The sequence below is a fragment of the Danio aesculapii genome, chromosome 8, assembly GCF_903798145.1.
Source record: "Danio aesculapii chromosome 8, fDanAes4.1, whole genome shotgun sequence".
NCBI lineage: Eukaryota > Metazoa > Chordata > Actinopteri > Cypriniformes > Danionidae > Danio > Danio aesculapii.
The window spans coordinates 11,592,869-11,618,016 of NC_079442.1; the positions used below are offsets into that span (position 1 = coordinate 11,592,869).

The 25,148-nt window shown below is 35.1% G+C and overlaps 2 protein-coding genes across 4 annotated transcripts in view; both read left to right on the plus strand.

Moving 5' to 3' along the window:
• Positions 1–8,682, plus strand: part of grk5l (G protein-coupled receptor kinase 5 like) — a 130,080-nt gene extending 121,398 nt beyond the window's left edge. Inside the window, exons 14-16 of one of the 3 annotated variants that reach the window (XM_056463165.1) lie at positions 2,621–2,758; positions 2,889–3,085; positions 6,434–8,682. In XM_056463165.1, the coding sequence (XP_056319140.1) occupies positions 2,621–2,758; positions 2,889–3,074 (324 nt within the window). In that variant the 3' untranslated portion in view covers positions 3,075–3,085; positions 6,434–8,682. Of the gene's footprint in view, positions 1–2,620; positions 2,759–2,888; positions 6,383–6,433 lie in introns of those variants that run through there. The other 2 variants (XM_056463167.1, XM_056463168.1) reach the window with 2 other exon arrangements.
• Positions 8,683–13,235: 4,553 nt separating this feature from the next.
• star (steroidogenic acute regulatory protein) lies at positions 13,236–16,780 on the plus strand. The gene is made up of 7 exons (XM_056464262.1): positions 13,236–13,579; positions 13,666–13,773; positions 15,044–15,171; positions 15,292–15,450; positions 15,637–15,821; positions 15,907–16,000; positions 16,349–16,780. The coding sequence occupies exons 1-7, from the start codon at positions 13,516–13,518 to the stop codon at positions 16,466–16,468; spliced, it is 858 nt and encodes a 285-aa protein (XP_056320237.1). The 5' UTR covers positions 13,236–13,515; the 3' UTR covers positions 16,469–16,780.
• Positions 16,781–25,148: the final 8,368 nt, after the last annotated feature.

The following is a 25,148-nucleotide window of genomic DNA, read 5'->3' on the forward strand; positions in this document are numbered from 1 at the left end:
ATATTTGGTGCATTTAAACAAAGCAGTTTTATTAAACCAGGGGTGTTCAGCCCTGTTCCTGGAGATCTACCTTCTTGCAGAGTTTAGCTCCAACCCTGATCAAACATCACTAAATGAACTAAATTGGATCTGAAAGAGCACTTGGTTAAAGACAGGTGTGTTTGATCAAGATTGCAGCTGAAGTCTGCAGGGAGGTAGATCTCCAGAAACAGAGTTGGCCACCCCTGTATTAAACAGTTCTATTAAAATAAGAGTTTGGTCGCCTATCATCTTTAGGAAAAGAAAAAATTGATATTTTTATGTTTTTCCTGATTTTTGTTAAAATTATATATTACAAATTAATTTGGGTGTCAAATTTTGGGTGTCGTTTTGACTTGTTTCAGGCTTGTTTTTGGCTTTGGTTCTGATTAATCAGTGCATAAATATATTACTGTAAACCATCCTATAAAAAATATTATTTTAATAGTCCGATCTGTGAGGGGTGTACTCTGTATATATGTACGTTTGGAGTCTAAATTTATTAGCCCCCCCATACATTTTTTCCCCAATATCTGTTTAACAGAAAGATTTTTTTTTTCAACACAGTTCTAAATATAATAGTTTTAATAACTGATTTATCTTTGCCATTATGACACTACATAATATTTTACTAGATGTTTTTAAAGATACTAATATTCAGCTTAAAATGACATTTAAAGGCTTAACTAGGTTAATTAGCTAAGTATGATGGTCAATCATTGTATAATGATGGTTTGTTCTGCAGACAATCAAAAAAGGGGGCTAATAATACTGACCTTTAAATGGTTTAAAAAAATTAAAAACTGCTTTTTTTTCTAGTCGAAATAAAACAAATAAGACTTTCTCCAAAAGGAAAATAATTATAGAAAAAACCTGAAAAAGTCCTTGCTCTGTAAAAATAGTTAGGGAAATTAAAAAAATAATAAAAAATATTCACAGGAGGCTAATAAATTAGATTTTATCTACATAAAGTTAGGTAATAAATATTTGGACATTGACACAATTCTAATATTTTTGGCTCTATACACAACCACAATAGATTTGAAATGAAACGAACAAGATGTGCTTTAACTGCAGACTGTCCGTTTTAATTTGAGGGTATTTACAACCAAATCAGGTGAGAACGGTGTAGGAATTACAACAGTTTGCATATGTGCCTCCCATTTGTAAAGGGTCCAAAAGTAACATGACAATTGACTTCTAAGCTGTTCCATGGGCAGGTATGTGTTATTCCCTCATTATCCCAATTACAGTGAGCAGATAAAAGGTCCAGAGTTAATTTCAAGTGTGATATTTGCATTTGGAATCTGTTACTGTTAACTCTCAAGATGAGCTTCAAAGAGTTGTCACTAGCAGTGATGCAAGCCATCATTAGGCTAAAAAAACAAAAACAAACTCTTCAGTAAGATAGCAAAAACATTAGGCATGGCCAAAACAACTGTTTGGAACATTCTTAAAAAGAAAGAACGCACCAGTGAGGTCAGCAACACCAAAAGACCCAGAAGACCACGGAAACAACTGTGGAAGAATTCTTTCCCTGGTAAAGAAAACACCTCTCACAACAGTTGACCAGATCAAGAACACTCTCCAAGAGGTAGGTGTATGTGTGTCAGAGTCAACAATCAAGAGAAGACTACACCAGAGTGAATACAGGGGGTTTACCACAAGCTGTAAACCATTGGTGAGCCTCAAAATCAAGGACAAGAGCAGATTAGAGTTTTTAAAAATCCTTCACAGTGATGGAACAACATCCTATGGACAGATGAGACCAAGATCAGCTGGTACCAGAAAGATGGGATGAGAAGAGTATGGAGAAGGAAAGGAACTCTTGTATTTATTGATGATGTGACTGCTGACAAAAGCAGCAGGATGAATTCTGAAGTGTTTCAGGCAATATTCTCTGCTCATATTAAGCCAAATGCTTCAGAACTCATTGGAAGGCACTTCACAGTGCAAATGGAGAATGACCCAAAGCATGCTGCAAAAGCAACCAAAGAGTTTTTGAAGGAAAAGAAGTGGAATGTTATGCAATGGCCAATTCAATCTCCTGAACTGAATCTGATTGAGCATGCATTACACTTGCTGAAGAAATAACTGAAGGGAAAATGCACCAAGAACAAGCAGGAACTGAAGACAGTTGCTCTAGAGGCCTGGCAGAGCACCACCAGAAATGAAACCCAGCGTCTGGTGATGACTATGCATTCCAGACTTCAGGCTGTAATTAACTGCAAACGATTTGCAACCAAGTATTAAATAGTGAAAGTTCGATTTATGATTATTATTCTGTCTAATTACTTTTGGACCCTTAACAAGTGGGAGGCACATATGCAAACTGTTGTAATTCCTACACCGTTCTCACCTGATTTAGATGTAAATACTCTAAAATTAAAACTGACAGTCTGCAGTTAAAGCATATCTTGTTTCAATTAAATCTATTGTGTTGGTGTATAGAGCCAAAAATGTTAGAATTGTGTCAATGTCTAAATATTTATGGACCTAACTCTATGTCTACGTATATATAAACACTAACTCAATAAAAGCACTTTGTGGTTAAAGTCCCTTACTGCTCTGTTATTCATTTTTGTCCCATCTGGTTTCATAGCCCAGGGCCGTCTACTGTAAAGATGTTTTGGACATCGAGCAGTTCTCCACTGTTAAGGGTGTCAACCTGGACCAAACAGACAATGATTTTTACTCTAAGTTTGCCACTGGCAGTGTCTCCATCCCATGGCAAAATGAGGTATTAAGCTTTACTAACAATTCTATAGTGTTTTACAGCTGTTAACATTGTTATTAACAATATTTGCATAATTAAAAGTTATTGTCACTGCATTGTCAACACTGTTTTCTAATTCTCCTCCCTGTTACAGATGATTGAAACAGAGTGCTTTAATGACCTTAATGTATTCGGGCCACAAGGGACACGGCCTCCTGACCTGGATTGGAACCAGCCTCCTGAGCCTCCTCGGCGTAGCCTGCTGGACAGGATCTTTAGGCGACATGTGAGGATCTCCTCCACCTCCACAGAGGAACACCCCAGAGAACACAGTAGTTAACTACAGACCAGGTCAAACACCCCATCAGGACATCACACTCTCACACATGTAGAGCAGAGCAGTGACGTTCAGGCTGAAGTACTGTACACAGGGCACAGCATAACGTTTTAAATCTATAAGCCATCACTTCATGGAAGGTTCTAAAGTCTTGGGGGCATAAATGTATTATCATTTTGTTCTTTTTTTAAGTCTCCACAGAAGAGTTGTCAGTAACACTTTATAATATGGGACACTTCTGCAGTTATTTATTTACTAGGGGTGAAGTCGAAAAGTCAAAGATTCTGTTTCGATAGGTGAATGATTTGAATGGCAATCTCTCACAATGCCTTGACTAACATTAACAAGCACAGAATTGGATTTTAATAATAAGTAAACCTTGAACCCTAATTAATAAATACTGTACAAGTATTCATTTTTTGTTAATGTTAGTAAATACATGAACAAGCATTAAATATTTGTTCCATATTGTAAGATGTTACTGAATTTTTATCATTGGTTTCACAAATGTGCTTATTTGAGAAATTACCTCAAATTAGTACATAATTTTCAATGCTTTAAATTATTTAAACCATGGATCACTAAAACTATTTTAGTGATTATTTGTAGTTTTCACTGGCCACAAATCTGTATTCGACGTTACTCCTGACACTCTCAACATACACTCACCGGCCACTTTATAAGGTACACCTTACTAGTAACTGGGTTAGACCCCCTTTTGTCTTCAGAACTGCTTTAATCCTTTGTGGCATAGATTCAACAAGGGACTGGAAATATTCCTCAAGAGATTTTGGTCCATATTGACATGATAGCATCACGCAGTTGCTGCAGATTTGTCGGCTGCACATCCATGAAGAAAACTTCAGGTTCCACCACATGCCAAAGGTGCTCTATTAAGATCTGGTGACTGTGAAGGCCAAATGAGTACAGTAAATTCATTATCAGAAAAAACGTCTGAGATGATTTGTGCTTTATGACATAGGGCTTTATCCAGCTGAAAGTAGCCATCATAAGATGGGTACACCTTGGTCAAAAAATTGAACATGGTGAGTAACAATACTCAGGTAGGCTGTGGCGTTGAGACAATGCTCAATTGGTCCCAAAGTGTACCAAGAAAATATCCCTCAAACCATTACACCACCGCCTAACCCATTGATACAAGATAAGATGGATTCATGCATTCATGATTATGACACCAAATTCTGACCCTACCATCTGAATGTCGCAGCAGAAATCAAGACTCATCAGACTAGGCAACGCTGTAACCCATCTGCCTCAAGGTTGGACATGTTGTGTGTTCAGAAATGCTCTTCTGCATACCTCTGTTGCAACAAGTGGTTATTTGAGTTACTGTTGCCTTTCTATAAGCTTGAACCACTCTGGCCATTTTCCTCTGACCTCTGGCATCAACAAGGCATTTGCGCCCACAGAACTGCTGCTCACTGGATATTTTCTCTTTTTTGGACCATTCTCTGTAAACCCTAGAGATGGTTGTGTGCGAAATTCCCAGTAGATCAGCAGTTTCTGAAATACTCAGACCAGCCCATCTGGCACCAACAACCATGCCACGTTCAAAGTCACTTAAATCCCCTTTCTTCCCCATTCTGATGCTCAGTTTGAACTGCAGCAGATCGTCTTGAACATGTCTACACGCCTAAATGCATTGAGTTTCTGCCATGTGATTGGCTGATTAGAAATTTGCATTTGCAGCAGTTGGACATAGGCATGGGACGATAACCGTTTTTGTCAAGGTTTTAAAACCATCAGAATGTTCTGCTATACCGTTCCTAAGGTATGTGTATGATTTTTTTTATTTTCATTTTTAGTTTGTTTTTTAGGAGAACAGTATCTCCAGCAGACAAAATATCCAAAGATGCCGTTTTAAATTGTAAAGAAATCAGTGTTTTTGAAACTAATGAAGACAGCAGAAGTCAATGAATGATTTAAATTATTTAGCCTGAAGTGTTTACTGTTCTAAAACATCTTAAATGTTTCTCAAAATAAAATATATTGTGTTCTAAGGGGAAAAAACTTTTTGTTTTTTACCCAGACATTTAAAAAGAATACATTTTAGAGCAGTAATCACAATACCGTGAAACCGTGATATTTTTATCCAAGGTTATCATACCGTCAGAATCTTATACCGGTCCATGCCTAGTTGGACAGGTGTACCTAATAAAGTGGCCGGTGAGTTTATTTTACACATAGCTATATAATAGGGTATATGCTGAGCTAGTGTTTTTCCCATACTGATAAACTTCCGGTGGTCTGTTATTGTGAGTTTTTTCCATTTTATACGATTCCTTTTACAGCAACAATGTTATAATGTAATTCAAATACAATCAGTTATTCAAATACAGTCAGACTTTGGCATTCATTTAGTTGCTCAAGCGTAAAACAAGACAAAAAGCCGTTTGCTGCACACACCCGTCAGAATCGGCAGGCTAGCGCAGAAACTCCATTGGTTATACTGGGGTAAAATAAATGCTCATATTATAAAGACGTGGCAGGAAAAAATGTAATTTAATGCTGTGTGTCTTGTAAAATCTGAGACCCACTTTACATTGGATATCACTCAGCCAGTGGAGATCGCTGATTTTGAAAGAAAACAGACCTTAAACGCACCAAATTTGCATTGGCATACACTTCATCGGAAACGATTAACCCAGGTTACTGGCAAATTAAAAGTCCTATTAGCATGCTTCGGCATATACCTTCCCTGAAATATTGTCAAATGATTATTCTGAAATCAGTCCAAAATGCTGATTTGGGGCTCAATAAAAATTTCCTATTATTAATGTTGAAAGCAGATGTGTAAGTTGACATTTGTATTTGAAAGAGAAATCCATTGGAAATAGATTTACTGTCACTTTTGTTCCATTGAATTCATCCTTGTGGAATAAGAATCTAGCTCTTTCAAGAAAAAAATTATAGACTACACAATTTTAAGTGGCAGCATTAAATACCTACTGTTAACTACCTTTATTTCCCAGTTGCATTAAATATTCTTGCCAAGATGCAAATGATTCTCTTAATGACAACTTTGTGATCTTTGTTGTTTGGAAAAATCTATATCTGGCAGACACATTTAGACTGAACTAAAAAGCACATCATGAAAAACGTTTATTTATTTATTTTATTAATTTTATCTAACAGCTATTGCAGGAGAAACATTTTTTTTTTAATAAAACGATTAATAAATAATAAGAAAAAATTCTACCTAATTTGCAATGTGTGTACTAAGTTTCAACCCTGATTGTACATTTGCATGTGAAAGAGCATGACATCCATCCAAGAGCATGATATAACAGCACTAACATATATATATACTATATTACTCAAAGTCGGGTCTTGTCTTCCAGCATCAACTCTGTTGACTCCATGACAAACTCTGCCCCCTAGTGGACAGATTGCTGTGGGACTACAGTGATCAAAAATGCCCGAGTGATGTAGTAAGGAATGAATCCAAATGAGGAACTCACCAGGTCTTAAAGACCAGTGAACAGACAGTGGAAGCGCCTGTTTTCCTTGCTTGGCCCACAGTATCCATCCACGGAACTCCAGGAGAACAGGCGCAAATCAACTCCTATTTAAAGATCGTTATCTATCCATTTAATGACAGCAATGTTCATTCCTTCACCTTCACACAGTGAAGAGCCACTGACAATGACAGAATTTTAACTTGTATTATTCAGGGGGTTTTATTGACAAAGAGAGGCCTCCACAGGGAATTGGAAGGGGTCTCTTTAAATTTTCTTTTACTAAGGAGAATATTAAATATAAGACTACACACACACTCATTTTTCCTCCGTTCATTCAGTGATGCCTGCCTGCTCATTTTTTTCTCGCAACACTTCCAAACTCAACCCAAATTAATTAGCATACTCTTAGGCCAAAGAATTCAGGAGCTTCTAAAGGAAAGACCAAGTATTTAAATAACTTTTGCAATATTTTGATTAGGAAAGTCCTAAAAGCACAAGGAAATAGGAACTTGTCATCTACAAATTATGTGATATCACTGAAAAAGTCCAATGAAGCCCTCTATTTCAATTATCTAAAATCTCCTCTGCTCAGTGTGTTATACAATACATGTTCAAAAGCTAGAGTTATCTCGGTATGGTTACTTCCTTTGTGCCTAAAGGGCATTGGCAGTTGTGAAGGGTAGAGCCATCAAAGGGTGTGGTGTGTTTATTTGGTTAACTAGCCTTCTACCATTACATAGCTACAGTATTTACAGCACAACAAATTAGTCAGGGGGTCCTTCTTATCTCTTGGTATTATTAACAAGTAGCACTTTTAGCTTATTTACAGAAAGTTAGCTATTTAAAATGATTTCTTCAGCTTTTGCAGGCATTTCGATGCTGATTTGGGGAATTTGCTGGACTATTCAATCTAAGCTATCGTGGCAGCTCCAAGAGCATGATTTCTTCTATAATTCAACCACTAAACTAAAAATGACCCCACTTTATGCACACATATACATACACACAGGACACCAGACACGTACAATTTCATACCTCAGCAGCTGTTTTTTTTATGTATTCAGTTTGTAATCAGATGCTTGTAGGAAGATATTGAATTTATTTCCCCCGACTTTCAGTGTATTGAATTCAATGTACTAATTGTGCAAAATTGGAATCCAGAACACACTGCCCTGATATAGGCTATGTGATATCTCATCTGTAGAGAATATTTGATAGTTTTGTTATGTTCAAATGTTTCTTTATGTACTGGACAGTTTATTTGTATCCAAACTCATGTGAGTGACTGAAGAAGGAACAGAGTATATTACTTTTACAATGCCATTCCAAGGTTTGTGTATGCCTCAAAGTTCTTAAGATAAGGTATAATCAAGTTTATCAAAATGGCAAAGTGTGTGTGCTAAGTGCCATGTTAATTTCAATCATTAATCTGATGTGTTCAATAATGATGCTTAATATTTTATTAGTTGTTTCTTGCACTCTAAATTGTGAGTAAGTGTTGATTTGATCTATGGAAACATAAAGGGAAGGTTTTCTTTTTCCAACATACTCCTAACAGGATGGAGTCAAACAGAAAACTATAATGGTTAGAGTAATTTGAAGAGAAAAAGGTTAAGTAAATACCCACTGGTTTAAACTTTACTTGTATTTCTCCATTGCACCTCTGAAGAAATTCAACAGCTAAAATTTGAAAAGAAAATGGTGAAACTTTCTAAAAACTGAGAGCTTATTGTTTGCTCACCTGTGTCACCTGTGCAACAGCGTGACGAATATGTTATCACTGCATTAAAAGGAACTAACTTTTAAAACAATGACCAAACTTAAAGGGAAATGAAGTAGTATATATTTGATGAGAAGAATCAAAAAGATTTTTTTTTGTAGAACTCATGAAGTGAGTACATTCTTTAGAAAAAAAAAAACAAAAAAAACAAAACAATGAAGTGCCTCCTTTTTTAGTAGTCTAGTCCAGGTTAGTGCCCATGATGTGATTTGCACTTTGTCACTTCGGTCATTCTCACAATGTAAACTTGCACACGCACAACACATTTTAAAGGGAGGTGTTCTACACTGATTGCATGTAAAGCCAATCTTGACAAAGTCCTTCTGAATAAAACCTGTGCTGGCCTGAACATACCTGTGTAGTTTTATTTATTTTTTATTATTTTAAAAATTGAAAATGTCTTGAATATAAAGGGGTTGAACTAAAACACTGGCCAATTTAGTATTGCAGGTTTCATGGCTAAATTTGACCAGCCTGGTGGCCAATCTTCATTGACTGCACATTCCACCAGTAAAAGCTGAGTGTGAGGGTTAATTAGCAGAGTAAACGCACAGTTTTGGTTATATTGCTATACACACATTATGGGTGACATATCAGAATTCAAACAGGACAAATTGTTGGTGCCTGCCTCCCTGGCACATCTGTGACCAAGACAGCAAGTCTTTGTGGGATGTATCAACAGCCATTGCATCCAGGGTAATGCCAGCATACCACCAAGAATGGTCAAGGGACTCCACAGAGTCAATATACTTGGCTGCGCTCCTATAGCCAAACATTAGGTCTCTTGTGCCAATGCCAAACGTTGGTTTCAATGATGCCAGCATTGAAAATCATGAGCTGTGGACGTGGAAACATGTTTTGTTCTCTGATGAGTCCACCTTCACTGTCTTTCCCACATTCAGGAGAGTTACAGTGTGGAGAAGCCCCAAAAAAGCATACCACTCAGACTGTTGCATGCCCAGAGAAAAGCATGAAGGTGGATCTACATGGACATCAATAATCAAATTATTTATCTTAATCTATATCTAAATGAGATTAAGGTTTAGATTAAGTTGTTTATATGAGTTGCTTTTGGAATGTTCCTTTCATGTTATCATGTTATAATACATAGATTTATTAACGTCATTACGTCACGACACTATCCAATGTTTCTCCGGAATTTCATGTAATTTTGTGTGCTTCGCATTTAATTTTTGGACTTTAACTGTGGTTTGGCAGTTTCACTTTCATTCAACAACATTTCATTAATGCCTCTGTAATTGGATACCGCACGTCGATTTGAAAGAAAACTTCTGCATAAAAGTGTGTTCATTGATGATGATGATGATGATGACGGTGGTGATGGACAAGAGTCCAGGAGTTCCCCCGTGTGTGCACTTGGAGATGCGGGTGTTTGTAGTTCTGTAACGACTCGGTGGGTGCAGAGAATAGTGTATGGACTTTTATGTCCCAAGATGTGGCAAAAAGTTAAAGTTAAAGTCAGAATTATTAGCCCCCCCCCCCTGTTTATTTTTTCCCCAATTTCTGTTTAACAGAAATATTTTTTCAACACATTTCTAAACATAATAGTTTTAATAACTCATTTCTAATAACTGATTTATCTTTGCCATGATGACTGTAAATAATCTTTTACTAGATATTTTTCAAGACACTTCTATACAGCTTAAAGTGACTTTTAAAGGCTTAACTAGGTGAATTAGGTTAACTAGGCAGGTTAGGGTAATTTGACATGTTATTGTATAACGATGGTTTGTTCTGTAGGCTATAAAAAAATAGTCATCAAAAAAATATTATCAGACATACTGTGAAAATTTCCTTTCTCTGTTCTCTGCCAACATCATTTGGGAAATATTTAAAAAAAGAAAAATAATTCAAAGAGGGGCTAATAATTCTGACTTCAACTGTACATAACAGTAAAAGTTTGATTAAAGTGTTTACATGTCTGGACTGCATTTCAATAATGTGACTAAAATAGGAAAATTCCACATCTTATTTTGATTTGTGTTTAATACAATTATGAATTGTCGGATTAACGTCTGATTACATGGTAGATTAAAATCACAGTATTGGTGTCTTTGCAAACATACTCATTGATGGTTTGAGCTGGAATATTATGGCATTCCTTAGGCCCAATACTTGTGCTGTAAGGGCGCGTCATTGCCAAGGACTTCTGAACCATTCTTCATGTGCACCCAATGGTTCAAACGTTGTATCCTGAAGGCGATGCCGTGTATCAGGATGATAATACACCAATACACACAGCAAGACCGGTGACAGAGTTGTTTGATGAACATAGAAGTGAAGTAGAACATCTCCCATGGTCTGCACAGTCACAAGATCTAAATATTATTGAGCCACTTTGGGCTGTTTTGGAGGAGTGAATCTAAAACGTTTCCTCCACCAGCATCACGTAGTGATCTGGCTACTATTCTGCAAAAAGATAGGCTCAATTTTACTCCAGCCCCTGTGCAGGACTTGTATTTGTCATTCCCAAAAACGAATTGATGCTGTATTAGCAGCAAAAGGAAGCCCTACACCATACTAATGAATTATTGTGGTCCAAAACAAGGTGTTTCAGTTTTATTGACCAACCCCTGTACATGATTATTGTGATTGGTAAATAAGTTTAAAACTTTTAATAATAAATCGTCCCCTTGGAATTATAAGGTTTTATCTGCATTCTAAATGATTCTGAGATATTGAGCCTCAAAGTTTTGGCATTCCATACAGCAAACAATATGTGTGTAACAGTTCTCTTTCATACATTAACATGACAGAGACCCTAAATGTACTCAATGTAAATTATCAAAATTCTCTTACCTTAGCAAATTGAGGTAAAATAAACAGGGCAAATGCAGATAGAACCTTCTAATTCTAAAAAGTCATTTTCCGCTTAGAATTATAAGATTTTATCTGGAAGATCATTACTTATAGCATTACATATCAAGACATACAATCACAAAAAAAATTAAATTGTTGTTGTAACAATGGGTCGATGCTTGAGAAAGTTTTTGCTTTCTGTAACATTTATTTAATGTTTTAGAATGAATATTTTTTTATGTTCAAAATTAAACATACAAGGCTTTGCTAAATATTTTATCCAGTGCAGCTGTTAATTTTATGTAATTAGTATAGTAATAGTTATTGAATTTTAGGCTTTATATAAACTGTTGAATTATATTTATTAAATTATATGCCCCATGAATTAAATTAAGTATTTGCCCTTAAAGGCTTAATATCAAATTTAAAGACTTTAATAGAAAACCGACAATGAGCAAATGAGTTTAATAAACACTGAAAATGTTTCACTGACTATACACACATACAAATATTTAATATATAAAAATATTTTAATAACTGTTTCTTTATCAACAATGTAAAATTTAACATTTCATCTCGATCTCAAAATATGCTTTTAAATCATCAAATTTACTCAAATCTTTTCAGTTTTAGGTTTCTTCTCAATTTTGTGTGGTGCGGCTTTATTTAGTTGACTCATATTTTGTGTTTCTTTTTGGTCTTTCCCACTGTCAACGGAGCAATGTGGCAAAATGAAAAAGTTGATGCTGATTGATCCTAGTGTGTGCATTCGAATTACTGATTGGCTCACAGAAAGAACCTTATAGAGCCAAGCTAGAGTTAAACTTTGTAGATAAAACCTTTTTTGTTTTTTAAATAAAAATTTTTAAAATGTAAACAACTTATACAAAAACATCACATAATGTAAATAAGTTGTTATTTAATAAGAATATGTGAATAACTAAATTTTGACAAAAATGTCAGATAGAACCTTATAATTCTAAGGTGATGAAATGTCAAGGTAACAGTTATTTTTGTTTGAATTGTTTAACTTCGTATCAGGACTGTCTGTTTTAAATGCAGTTTAATTATTATTGCATTTAAAAACTCTAAATATTCCAAATACAGTCATTGTAAATATTCTATTTGGTATATTTCAAAATGGTAAAAAAAGAAAGAAATGTAGTTCTGTGAAAAAGTTTTCTGCAGTTATATACAATCGTTTTCCCATATGCCCAAATTCCTTTGAATTTGGATATATTTTTATGAAATCATGAACTCATTTAATTTATCCTGTATCTAATTCAATAAAGTTAGTAGTCAGATAGCTCTAATTTGCTCCCGTTATACAGCTTCATTTCAATAGCATCTGGCTATTATTTAAACTATTTCTGATTAGAGGTTGGCCTGATAAAGGTTAAGGCCTAAAGTATAAATTACTTTGAGAGACAAAGGGTTGTGGGTTAAGGTCCTTTCACTAAAAAAGCCACTTTCCCATCACAAGATATTGCTTAAATGTTCTTGAACAAGTTGATTTTATGTCAAACTCAATACCAGTCCTTAAACAAATATTTCCTATGGAAAAGAAAAAGTTTCTATTGGCACTGAGACCAAGGCTGTCAGACCAGCCACTTGAAGTCATTACCGCAGAACTGATCTGTTGTTTGTGCAAATGGTCACCCAAGTGTATGTGTGTGTGTGAGAGAGAAAGTATGACCTAGGTTTTACAATGTTGAGTTGATTTATGAGCACTTGTGTCCTCGCAATTTAAAACTCACAAACAGGTTTCCAGTGAGGGTAGGAGTATGGTAAGGCCATATGAAACATGTTTTTACACTATAAAATACATTATGCCTATGGAGAGTTTTTATAAATCACAAAACCCAACATGTGTGTGGTGTGTGTGCGCATGTGCATCTGGTGATTTGTCACATAACAAACTTGACATTTTGACCTAATTCTATAAATAGAATCAGGAGCGTAAGGAATTTGTGATATTTGCAGTTTATCACTTAAATCTTAAAATATATTTGTAGATATATATTTTTTATATAAATACACTGTATATTTTTGTCATTTGTGACTGGAAAAAGAAAGTAAAACAAGCAACAAAGGTGTTCTGTGTGGGTAGAACTTCGGCACTGACTGTTATCTGTAACATCATGTTTATAGTGGCCATCATGTTCGCTGCACATCCTTGACACACAGGGTCGCCCCTCTGCGTTGATGGATGGTGCTGTTTTATCTGCGGGGTGACAAGACCACGGCCTTGTCTGACAGGGCTATAAAGGGGCTGAATTGGCCAGCTTCTCCTCAGATTCAACTTTACTCAGTGTGCTCACATTTCACGTGTAGTCCATTCATCTTTTAGTAACGTTTTATTATGTTGCCTGCAACATTCAAATTGTGTGCTGGCATTTCTTACAGGCATATGAGAAATATGACAGGTAAGAGCACTTTCAAGAACTTTCCTGAAATCATTTTGTAATAATATACCTCCTGTTAATTTTGTGCTTTAAAATATAACAATCAGGTCTGAGAAAGAACGCAATGATTGCCATCCACCATGAATTGAACAAGCTTTCTGGACCTGGAACTAGCACTTGGATAAACCACATCCGAAGAAGGAGCTCCTTACTCAGTAAGAGGTCTTGCATATAACTTAAACGCCAGTATAAAGGGACAGGTATACTGTACGTTTTAACTGTTTATGTAATAGATAATAATAATGATAACAAATGATTGTATGTTGGCTCAGTAATTTTAATTTTATAGTGACAGATTCTTCAAGCTCTTTTCATTGCTTTCCAAGTGAAATAACACAAAAATAAGACAAAAATACTCATTTTAAGAGAACATTTCAGATGCCATTTACTGGTTTTTGCATCTGAACTATTCATATATGCACACACAAGTTACTCAGGTACTGGCCGTTATCTGAAACACCATGTTTATATTGGTAACAAATATGCCATCATGTATATATTATGATTAATATTAGCATTTAAACAATATTACAGTAGCAATAATGCTGTTGTTTTTGTGAGTTTCCAATTAAACTGCTATTTGTCTTGTATTCAGAATATTTCCTTAAAGTCAGCATGAAACAGTGACTGCAACCATTTTTTTTCCATATTAATATTAATATAATATAATATTAAATGAGAAAATGAGAAAATAATATTAAATGAGAAAACAGTGGATGTGGCTTGTTTTTTTTTCTGCTGCGAGCTGGATGGATGTAGTAAAGTAGACATTTCATTCAGAAAGATGTGGAAATGGGTTTTAGAACTGACAGTTGGCAGAGATTAAGCTAACAATATCCTATGGCTAGTTTTGATTTCATTTGTACTTTAAGGTAACTCACTCATGAAGATGCTTATCTGTTGTTGGCACCTAGGTCTAACAATACAGGCAGATATATTATATGGGCCCAGGGGCACTACTAAAAATCTTTAAGACTAGACTTGATTCCGCAGCCCATTATAATTTGGCTCCCCTAAAATGTTGCATTCACACTGTGTGTTGCTATGTCATGCCCCATTTACCTTAGAAAATGAACAAACTTTGCTCCGACTCATTGCCTCATCCTGAGAACCTGACATACATTGTCTACCTTTTTACTTGAACTTACCTGTAAAGGAGTGAACTAAAAAAAAAATGATCCAGTAAATGAAATATGAATGAGCTGAAGACAAATAACTCAAAGACTATCTTCTTTGGTGGGCATATAATCTTGAAGTGGTTAAAAGTTGGGATTTTTTTAGGATGTCAATGAACTGCGATATCAAAATCTATATTCAACTAAAGAAAAGATCACACACATTGGCAGGTTTCGTGTATTAGCTAGTAGTCAATCTGCTCATGTGCAACATGATGTGTCTTATTTATACATATATTGTTGATCACAGGCAGTCCAATTGCAGAGGAGACATACAGTGAAGCTGACCAGTGCTATGTGCAACAAGGGCAAGAAGCTTTGCAGAAGTCCATCAGTATTCTTAAGGACCAGGATGGCTGGCAAACTGAGATTGAAAGCGTACGTCATGGCATATTTTTAAATAAATACGTTTTATATAGCACTTTGTGACCATGGTGACAACCAATATAACTGTAATAATAATAATTCAAATTGTGTTCGCTGCTTTCCGTCTCTTAGATCAATGGGGAGAAGGTCATGAGTAAAGTCTTGCCTGGCATTGGAAAGGTTTTTAAGTTGGAAGTGACCCTGGAACAGCAGACTGGTGACCTTTATGATGAGCTGGTAGATAACATGGAACAAATGGGGGAGTGGAACCCAAATGTCAAGCAAGTCAAGGTGGGTAAAAATGGCTGATTTACTGATAAATCCATTATTTTTGTATGAAATATGCTATATATGGTTACTACGATTTAAAAGTTGCTGCTTCTCTTCTTGCGTCTTACATTCCTCCTTCACAATAAAACCTAAACTTGCTGTTGCCTGGAGATATTGAGTATCAAGTACACTTTTGCTCCCTCACAGATTCTTCAGAAGATTGGTCAGGAAACTATGATAACTCACGAGATTTCGGCTGAAACACCAGGAAATGTGGTGGGCCCAAGAGACTTTGTAAATGTCCGTCATGCCAAGCGAAGGGGATCCACCTGTTTTCTGGCCGGGATGTCCACGCAGCACCCTGGTATGCCTGAGCAGAAAGGATTTGTAAGGTAAGTAAAATCAGAAGTCAAATATAATTCAAACCCTTTGGAATGTATGTATGCACTATATATACAATCTATCTTGTTTTCAAAGGGCTGAGAATGGACCCACCTGTATTGTCATGCGACCAAGTGCAGATGACCCCAATAAGACAAAATTTACCTGGTTGCTCAGTTTAGACCTAAAAGTAAGTCAATGATGTTTTATGCATTTGGCATACGCTTCTTATTCAAAGCTTCTTATTCCGGGTTTCCCTGGGAGTCAACCAACGGTGCAAGTTTGAGGAGGTGTCCTGTTCCCAGCCAGTGTGGGTGAATTTTAGAACGTCTAATGCAGTCTACAGTATTTTGATGATTCCAGATGTTTTAAAAAAACAATGTAGCATACCTTTAAACAGTTGTGAGTTCATTGATTTTATCATTTGTTTAATGATAAAATAGTGTTTAATCAATTACAGTGAAAGACAATCTAAAAAATTCAGTTAGTTAATGAGTGTCATTTCTAATGCTGGTTTGCCCTGCTCTATCACCTACAGGGTTGGATCCCAAAAACTGTCATCAACCGAGTACTTTCACAAACCCAGGTGGATTTCGTAAATCACCTCAAGGACAGAATGGCATCCAGCGGGGGTATAGACGCAGCCATTGCTTGCTGACGTCTATTGCCTTAACAAGGGCACACTCCTTTCAAGGTCAACCTCATCCCATAGCTATCATTACAAATTTCAAATAGCTACAACAATGAAATTGCCCACTGAAGCAACATGCTTGCCCTTGTTCAAGTCAGAGGATTTTAACTTTGAGATGAACTCAGCCTACTACTTCTGTCACCTCCACTTTGCCACTTTAAACTGCTTTTATTCAGCTGTACACTTTTACAGAACACAACTTATAAATGTATAATGGTATATTGGCTCCTATTTTATTGTTGTTTGTATAAAAAGTATTTATTTTAAGTTAATATTGTATTACCCTGGAAAAGGATGTACGTTAAATTAATTAAATAAAATGATTACATGAAATCTCAATGTATTTTGTTCCTACACAAATTACACAAGAAGGATTGCAGATTATTACAGAAGCCACACAAACTGAATAAGGAAACAGTTTCCTCAATATATGTTGCCAGGTTATTAAGTCAACATTTTAAGTCTATTAGCATCTCATCAATGTTCAAGCAAACAACCCAAGGAAAGGGTACGTGTCTCGTCTTACAGTCAGACGACAGTCAATTCAGTTTGTTAAAATGTCTTGTCACCTGGAAAGCATAGTCAAAGCAAAGATGTTTGATCATTCATGTGTTCAGTAGTGGACAAAGTACACAAATTAAGAGCTTAAGTAAAAGCACAGATACCCTAACAAAGTAGCACTCCGGTCCAATTATCTTTGTATTAAATGTAAAAAGTACTTGTTTTTTATGAGTATTTATTTCATTATTTTATCCTACTGATAATTAATAATCATGCAAGTGTGCAAACAGGTGAAAACATCAAAATGTACCATACTGTAGATTGAAACACACATGGATTATGGGTATTGTATCCACAAATATAAGGACACAATATTAAAAAGACATAACATGTAGGGTAAATGCGTTAAGATTTTAAAAAGCCATACTAGTTTATATCTAGTACTGTGCTGCACAGCATTGAGGAAAATATATGATGGTCTACTCTATTCAGGTAATGGACCCTTTCACAAGACTCTTATGTTGTGTTTAACAGTCATCATCTTAAATGCTTGAAAGTTTTTCATATTTAGATTTTTTTTTAAATGCATTTATGGATGTATTATCACTATCAAAGGTTATATTACCTTTGTATCAAATTACAAAAAACGAATTACCGCTTATGAGAGGTGTTTCTAATGCAGCATCTATGGGGCTGAGAGTAAATCTGACATTATTCCCTCTTCTGACTGCCGTTATCAGTCTCACACAAATGTTTTCCTTTTTCTGAAAGTCAAACACTATTGTGGAGTTTTTCTTAACTGGCCTGTATTGGCTGGGACGTACTGTATATTGGACCTTTTAATTTAATCCCTATGTGTGATCTGTTTAACCATATAACAAAAGAGATAATAATCACAACACTTGAGGATAATGTGGGAACCTATTGTGTTCAGAAGAGTTCTTACCAAATGCGCAACCCTGTTTGCATTGTTCTTCATTTTCATTTATTCTGCCTACTGGTTTTGATTTGTGCATAACATGTAGATTTGATTGACTAAAACTAATGTTAGTTCAATATATTTTATATATATGTATATTTTATACTTTATGCAATTATGCAATTCAATTTAAATCAGCGGTAATTTTGCTTGGATGAAAGTACAGTGTGCTTTTATATTAAAGCAGAAAATTCAGTCTCTTATAAAGCAAATAAACACCTTGTTCTATATTCATTTTATTTTGACATTTTTAATTGCTTTAACCTGAAATCTGTATCAGAATCAGCCATTTTGCTTGTAAAAAATCAGCCTTGAAAATTTGTAACAAATTGTAAATAGGTGCATCACAGCGAATTTTCAGTTGTGTCCCTTATTTCCAGGGGCGGACTTAGTGATTTGGGGGCCCTAAGCAATTCCAGGTATGAGGCCCTTTAGCATTGAAACTCAAAACATTCTTTTTCTATATAGATATTTTTTTCTCTGTAGATTTTTTTTGTAGTAAATAAATTGGATATTAAAAGTATATTTTAAGTGTAACCTTTATCTTCTTAATGTAAAATTCATTCATTTATTAATTTTCCTTGGCCTGATTAAAATAGGCCTCTTGGCATTTGTTGGGGCCCCTTAATTCCCTGGGGCTGCTCACCTCTCTTATAGAGGAATTACCAACCTCCTGATCCACTAACTATTGGAACTTGAATTAATGCCATGGCACAATGTATGGCCATGGAAAAAGTAACATATTTTATTAAAAACAAAATGGATGTATATGATGAAATATGGAAGCCGTTTAATTACTACATTGACAACAATAATATTGGTAATTTATTACAAGAGGTCTTGTTTTGAGGTTTTGTTTTGTTGGATAATGTGACATGTGTAAAATACAGCAATGTATACATGGTTTTTGGGTACCTAGCAATATTTGTTTTGCAATTAAATTGTCTCTTGTAAGAGAATTCTGTGTAATTCTATTGGGGAGAAGAGAGTGATGTTCTTTTGTTGGGGTGGGAAATAATCGCGACGAAATGGAATTGTGTTTTTTTTTTGTTACCTGTCTTGCATAATCAAAAACAATAAATACATAGTTCAAAAAAAGAAATGTAAAAATGTAAGTTCACCTACCCTGTCAGAATGCAGTTTTGCTTGTTGATGATTTATAGGCTTTATATAGCTCCGTCTTTTTTCCTTGTCTTTGACTAGGCAGAACCTCGGTTTTTAGCGCTACAAAGTTTTGAATCTAGTAATCATGGAACATTATTTCTTGCACATGACCACACAGAACAAAATTGTTGGCATCCAAAGACTTGTAGGCCTTTAACTTCTCTCTTGTAAAATCACTTATAGTTTCAATGAGATAGTTTTATATTTCGGACTGGAAGCTTGGCCACTTCGTCTTATCCAATATCCATCGAGAGGGTGCAATCGCAAATGGACCTGTCAGACGAACGCCACTCACTTCAACGATAATTTTGCTGAATAACTGCTTATCACTGGGTTATCACTGCTTATCACTGGCTAGCGCTCCCGTTTTTTTCTGCAACCTCACTGCACACGCATCCTGAATGTTTACAAACATGGTAATAGACCAATTACCAACCTACGTCACACATGACATCACTCGGGTCCCCGGTTGCAAAAAAAACACAGGCTGCAATAGACCTTTTTCACAGCGGAATTGAATACAGGAAGCGCCCTCCGAAGCAATGTTTCGCTTTTTCCGGTTTGGCTAACAGTTGCAGAAACATGACAGCCTCAGGACATTGGATGACATTTTCCCTCTCAACTTTGCCGTAATTTGGACAAGAACATGTTGTTTGCTTGGTTAATGTGTAAAACTGACGTAGCCTAAATAAATCAGCATTTAAAAGGAATTTGTGCAGAAAATGTGTCTTACAAAAAGCGCTTGCAACGTTAGGTTACAGTAAGGTGCGCAGCCAACAGCACATGATCTGCTAACTCAAGCCATTCGTTAGCAAAATTAACTACTAAACATCCAGCAGGATTAGTTTTATGTTAGTAGTTGTCCGTAAGCTGTGCTAACCCCCTCCTTCCTTTGTATTCAGGGTCAGATACGGGCGAGATGCTATCGGTCAATACGAAAGAACGAGGAGCCCCATAATGACAGATTGCTTAATGCTCGTAAGGTTTACTCAAGTCTGGAAACATAATTTAGCTCCAACTCGCCGGAAAAAATAAAGATATTTGTTGCTGTGTTCAGTGTTTGAATATGATTCTATTAAAGCACTTCAGTTTTCCACTAATTACTGAATTTGGAAATTTTAAAGCAAATATCTTCAAAACAGTCAGTCTGTAGCGTATAGGGTGTGTTTCTGAATCTTCAGGTTAAAGTTAGTTCATGTTCCAGTTCATTTTGTTCATCTGCTTTGAATGTTTTTATTATTTATTTAAAGAACAGCAAATACCATTTTACAACACAAAAAATATACATGCCAGGGGGTAAATATAAATAAAATACAAATATACAAAATGTACATATTAAATAAATACATTATAGGGTTCACAATTTCAGTGAACATGTTTCAGTGATCAATACCTTAAAATTTGGTTGCTTATTAGTAAATTTACAATTTTGTAAACAATAAAAGTAAATTAAATAAAAACAATTTTCCTCTTGATAAGGATAGACAGTAATGCCAAAAAGTAAATTTTCAGTGCATATTTCAGTGATCAATACCTTAAAATTTGGTTGCTTATTAGTAAATTTACATTTATGAATTTACAATTTTGTAAACAATAAAAGTAAATTAAATAAAAACAGTTTTCCTCTTGATAAGGATAGACAGTAATGCCAAAAAGTACATTTTCCCACAATGATGAAAGAGGTTTTGAACACTGAAAATTGTTAATAATTTTTTGCACCTCTTCCTTTGACTGTATATGTACAATGCCAAAATAAGTGTAAAACCGTCTTCTCGTATTCATTACAAAAACACAATTTACATCAATTCCAATTTTACATTTTTGTAAATAATGTTTTGCTGGATAAAATCTATGGAGAAGTTTATAGGATATTTCTTTAATTTTGTTTCTAACCTGATATTTCTGTGGAAACAGCCACACTTTTTTTAAGCAAATCAAGTCAACCTTTAATAAAGACATCCAATAAAATTTTATATAAGGAACATTAGTAATCTCTTTTTGGAAAAGAGTTCGAAAAGCTCTATTATTACTCTTGGTATTTACAGTAAAACAAGTTTTGCCAACATAAGATTTAGTAAAATCAAAAGACGATGGTCTTGATTAATACCACTAAATAACATATAGGTCTCTGAAAAAATTGAACCAATAACAGTTAAAAAACTTGCAGGGTTATTGAGATACTGTAATGAGAAAGGAATTCATTGTAAGAAAAGTATATCATCTTTATTATAAAACTGACTAACCAAATTAATTTTGTTGTAAAAAAATTGCATTTGTATTAGTTGTCTATTATTCCAATGTGGGGAAAAATTGTGCATATATATTAATTACCTTGATAGGAGCACTTGTTTGTGGAGTGCAAATAACTTAACTGGAACTATGTCTATATTATAATTTCACATCATAATAAAACTAAGACCACCAATATTTGATAAAACATAATGATCTCCCCTGTCTACGCTCCACATGAGCGTACTCTGGCATATAACTTGAAACGAAGAACATTTATTTCGTCTAATTAATTTCACCAATGATTTCCTCTGTCCTTTGTCTTTTCGTGGAAATTGAGGTAAGGATGACGTTTTTTTTAAGCTGGAGAAGCCAGAAACGCTGCAATAACAGCGACGAGACGACTCTGCCATTCTACTCCGTTGCATTGGAACCGGATGTTGTGATACACCGTTTCGCATACCAAACCAGGAAGTGTGAAAAAGGCCTATAGAGAGGGGCCAAGATGGCTGCGTGAGTTGACGTGTTTCCCGAGCTCTTCATCACTAAATTTGAATAAGTTAGCCCAGATTGTTTAAAAAATTACGAATTATGACATTTCACTTTCCATCATCTTTCTAACACTTAAAAATGGCTGATAGGAAACAAAATCGTAATTTAAACCCTTCATATCATCAAGAAGCACCTACTGACGAAGTGCAACACAGCAACGATCACGATTACAGTCATTCTAGATTTGAAGGTGAAAATATGGAAATTATGATACTAAGTGAGAAGGAATTCCCAGCATTACCTGTAACTCCGAGTGAATCACCTGCAGCAAAAAAGAAAGCTCTTAATTCTGTTAAAACTGTCTCCGATCCTGATGTTATTGGCACGCTATCTCAGCTCATTAATGATAGATCTGATAATATCGAAAAAATTGGTAGGCGGCAATACAGAAAGAATTGAGGGGCTGAACAAGAAAATCGACATTGCTTTTACCAATATCCAAGAAATGGAAAGCAAGATATGTAAAGTGGAAGATCGTATGCTTGAACTGGAAAAGCCTGTCAGAGTGATTGAACAGCGAATGGATGAGTTGGAATCCTATTCAAGGCGGTGGAATCTGAAGTTGTATGGTGTCCCGGAAAATAAGGATGAGAATGTGCGTCTGTAATCCGTGAAAATTTGTCAAACTATTTTCCCGGAAGAATCCCCACGGCTCTCAGATATAATTGACATTGTACACCGGCTGGGCCAGAAAAGCACAACCGATTCCCATCCACGACCCATTATCATCCAGTTTACTTCTCGCACGATGAGGAATGAAGTTTGGAAGCGAGCTAAAACCTCTACCTACCTTAAAGCCAGTGGATTTCTTTTCAAAGAAGATTTCTCTAAAGGTGATCGTGAGAGACGTTCCAAATATGGCCGTTTGTGAAGCAGGCGTGGGATGCGGGAAAAACGGCTTTCTTCGCCGGTGCTCGAGCATATGTTCAATGAGAAGGTGAAATCAAAATATAAATCCCTCTGCAGCCTTTAGGCTGCTCAGTGGACTACACTTTTTTGCAACTTTAAAGCAGTGGATAGCAGTATTGCAAGTCTACAACTGAATATTCAATTCAATAGTTGGGTTTTGAGATGTCACTGGCTTTCTTAGTGATGTGGCTTGGGCAAGCTACGTATATTGTTCCTATTTAAATTTTGATATACAAGTTGTATAAAACTTTCTATATTATTTTTGTTAAATGTCTTTTTCTATAGTTTCGCTCAACACTAGGGGTTAGGAAACACTCTTAAAGGGAAAGCTTTATTTTGTTTGCAAAACAGCTAAAAACTGATTTTGTTTTCTTTCAAGAAACACACACTTTGGTTAGTGACCTAAAGTTTTGGAGGTCAGAGTGGAATAATGACTTATGGTTTGCTCATGGCTCAGAGAGGTCTGCAGGGGTCGCTACGTTAAAGACCAATTTTTATGGAAATGTTTTGGCGTTTTTTTCAGACCCTTTTATACATTTTCTATGTTTACTATTATGTTGAAATAATTAAATTTTTATTTTGATTAATATTTATGGATACAACATTAACACTAAAAATGATAAGCTTTTCGAGTGTTTGGAGGAAAGAATTTTGCTCTGGTTTCATAAACATCCACAGGCATTTTTACTACTTGGAGGGGACTTTAATATTACTTTAAATGATTGCATTGACAGATGGCCGTCAAAAAATACGGGTTCATCTAATACAAATTTAAAAACTTTTATGCAAAAATTTAATTTGACTGACATTTGGAGGTAAATGTATCCTAGTCAATGTTCTTATACATGGAGTAACAAAAGTGGAACAAGACAATCCTGCATAGACTATTTTTTTTATTTCTTGGAGCATTCTGAAAGAGAATGTTTTGGTAGACATTTTAGTTACTCCCTTAAAAGATCACAAGGCAATTTGTATGAATATTAAATTTTCCCCTTCTGGGACACCACATCATAGTTCCTTTTGGAAAATTAATGCATCTCATCTAAAACAAGAAGCAGTAAAATTGGAAATTATGAAATTAATATCTTTTCATTGGAATTTGGCTCAAAAGGAAGGTACTTTTAAAAAATATTGAGAACTTCTAAAATATGAAGTGGGCAAATATCTAAGATCTTATGGCATTCTTTTGTCTAAACTTAATAGTCTTGGAGGAGCAAATTGTATCAGAGATCACCTCTCTTTCCATGATTTCACCTAATAAACTTTTACCTGAGGAAAATGTTAGACTAGGTGATTTACAATGTAATTTACAATGTATGGATGAGGTATTTAAACATAAAGCAGAAGGTGCATTTGTAAGGTCTAGAATTAAGTGGTTGGAACAAGGGAACAGAATTCAGCATACTTTTTTAACCTTGAAAGACAGCGAGGAAAAAAAAAATACAATTCATCATCTTAATATAAATGGCTCGATTACAAATGATCCATTAATCATTTCTCAGTTTTGTTATAACTTTTATGCTAATCTTTACAAATCTAACTACTGCAATGATTTTGCTACCTCTTTTCTTGATTCTCTTAAAGATCTTAGATAAAATCAGTGAATCTGAGAGAGAATGGTGTGATCACCTGGCAATGATGGCATTGCAGCAGAATTTTATAAGCAATTCTCTGAATCCCTTGCTCCTTTTCTTGTAAACGTTTTCATTGAAAGTATTGCATCTTTAGAACTTCCCCCTAGTTAATGTCAAGGAATAATATCCCCCATTCCCAAACCGAAAAAAGATTTAGTGTTAATTGAAAATTGGCATCCAATAAGTTTACTGAATAATGATTACAAACTTTTGGCCTTAATATTTTCTAAAAGAATTAAAAATATTTTAAATTCCATAATAGATGAGACACAATCTGATTTTCTTAGTAATAGGCGTATTTCTAATAATATACGTTTAATCTTTGATATTTTAGATTATTCAAATCTGACTGATGGTGATGGTTTTCTTCTTTTTTTAGATTTCTATAAAGCGTTGGAACATGAATTTATTTTTCAGTGTCTTTCTAAATTTGGATTTGGAAATTATTTTTGCACTGCTATTAAAACCTTATATTTGAATGGTAGTAGTTCAGTTATTTAAAAAAATGCCACAACTCGTTGTTTTGATTTAATGAGGGGCATTAGACAAGGGTGCCCTATTTCCCCTTACCTTTACTTTCTCGCAGCTCAAATTCTTTGTTTACATGTAAAAGCCAGCAATTTGAAAGTTATAACTATTGCTGAGATAGAGGTGATCATAAGCCAGCTCGCTGATGACA

Coding starts and splice junctions, on each gene's coding strand:
- star (XM_056464262.1), top strand. CDS start 13,516: ATGTTGCCTGCAACATTCAAATTGTGTGCTGGCATTTCTTACAGGCAT. Junction 15,172..15,291: donor GGCAAACTGAGATTGAAAGC/GTACGTCATGGC, acceptor TCCGTCTCTTAG/ATCAATGGGGAGAAGGTCAT. Junction 15,451..15,636: donor CAAATGTCAAGCAAGTCAAG/GTGGGTAAAAAT, acceptor GCTCCCTCACAG/ATTCTTCAGAAGATTGGTCA.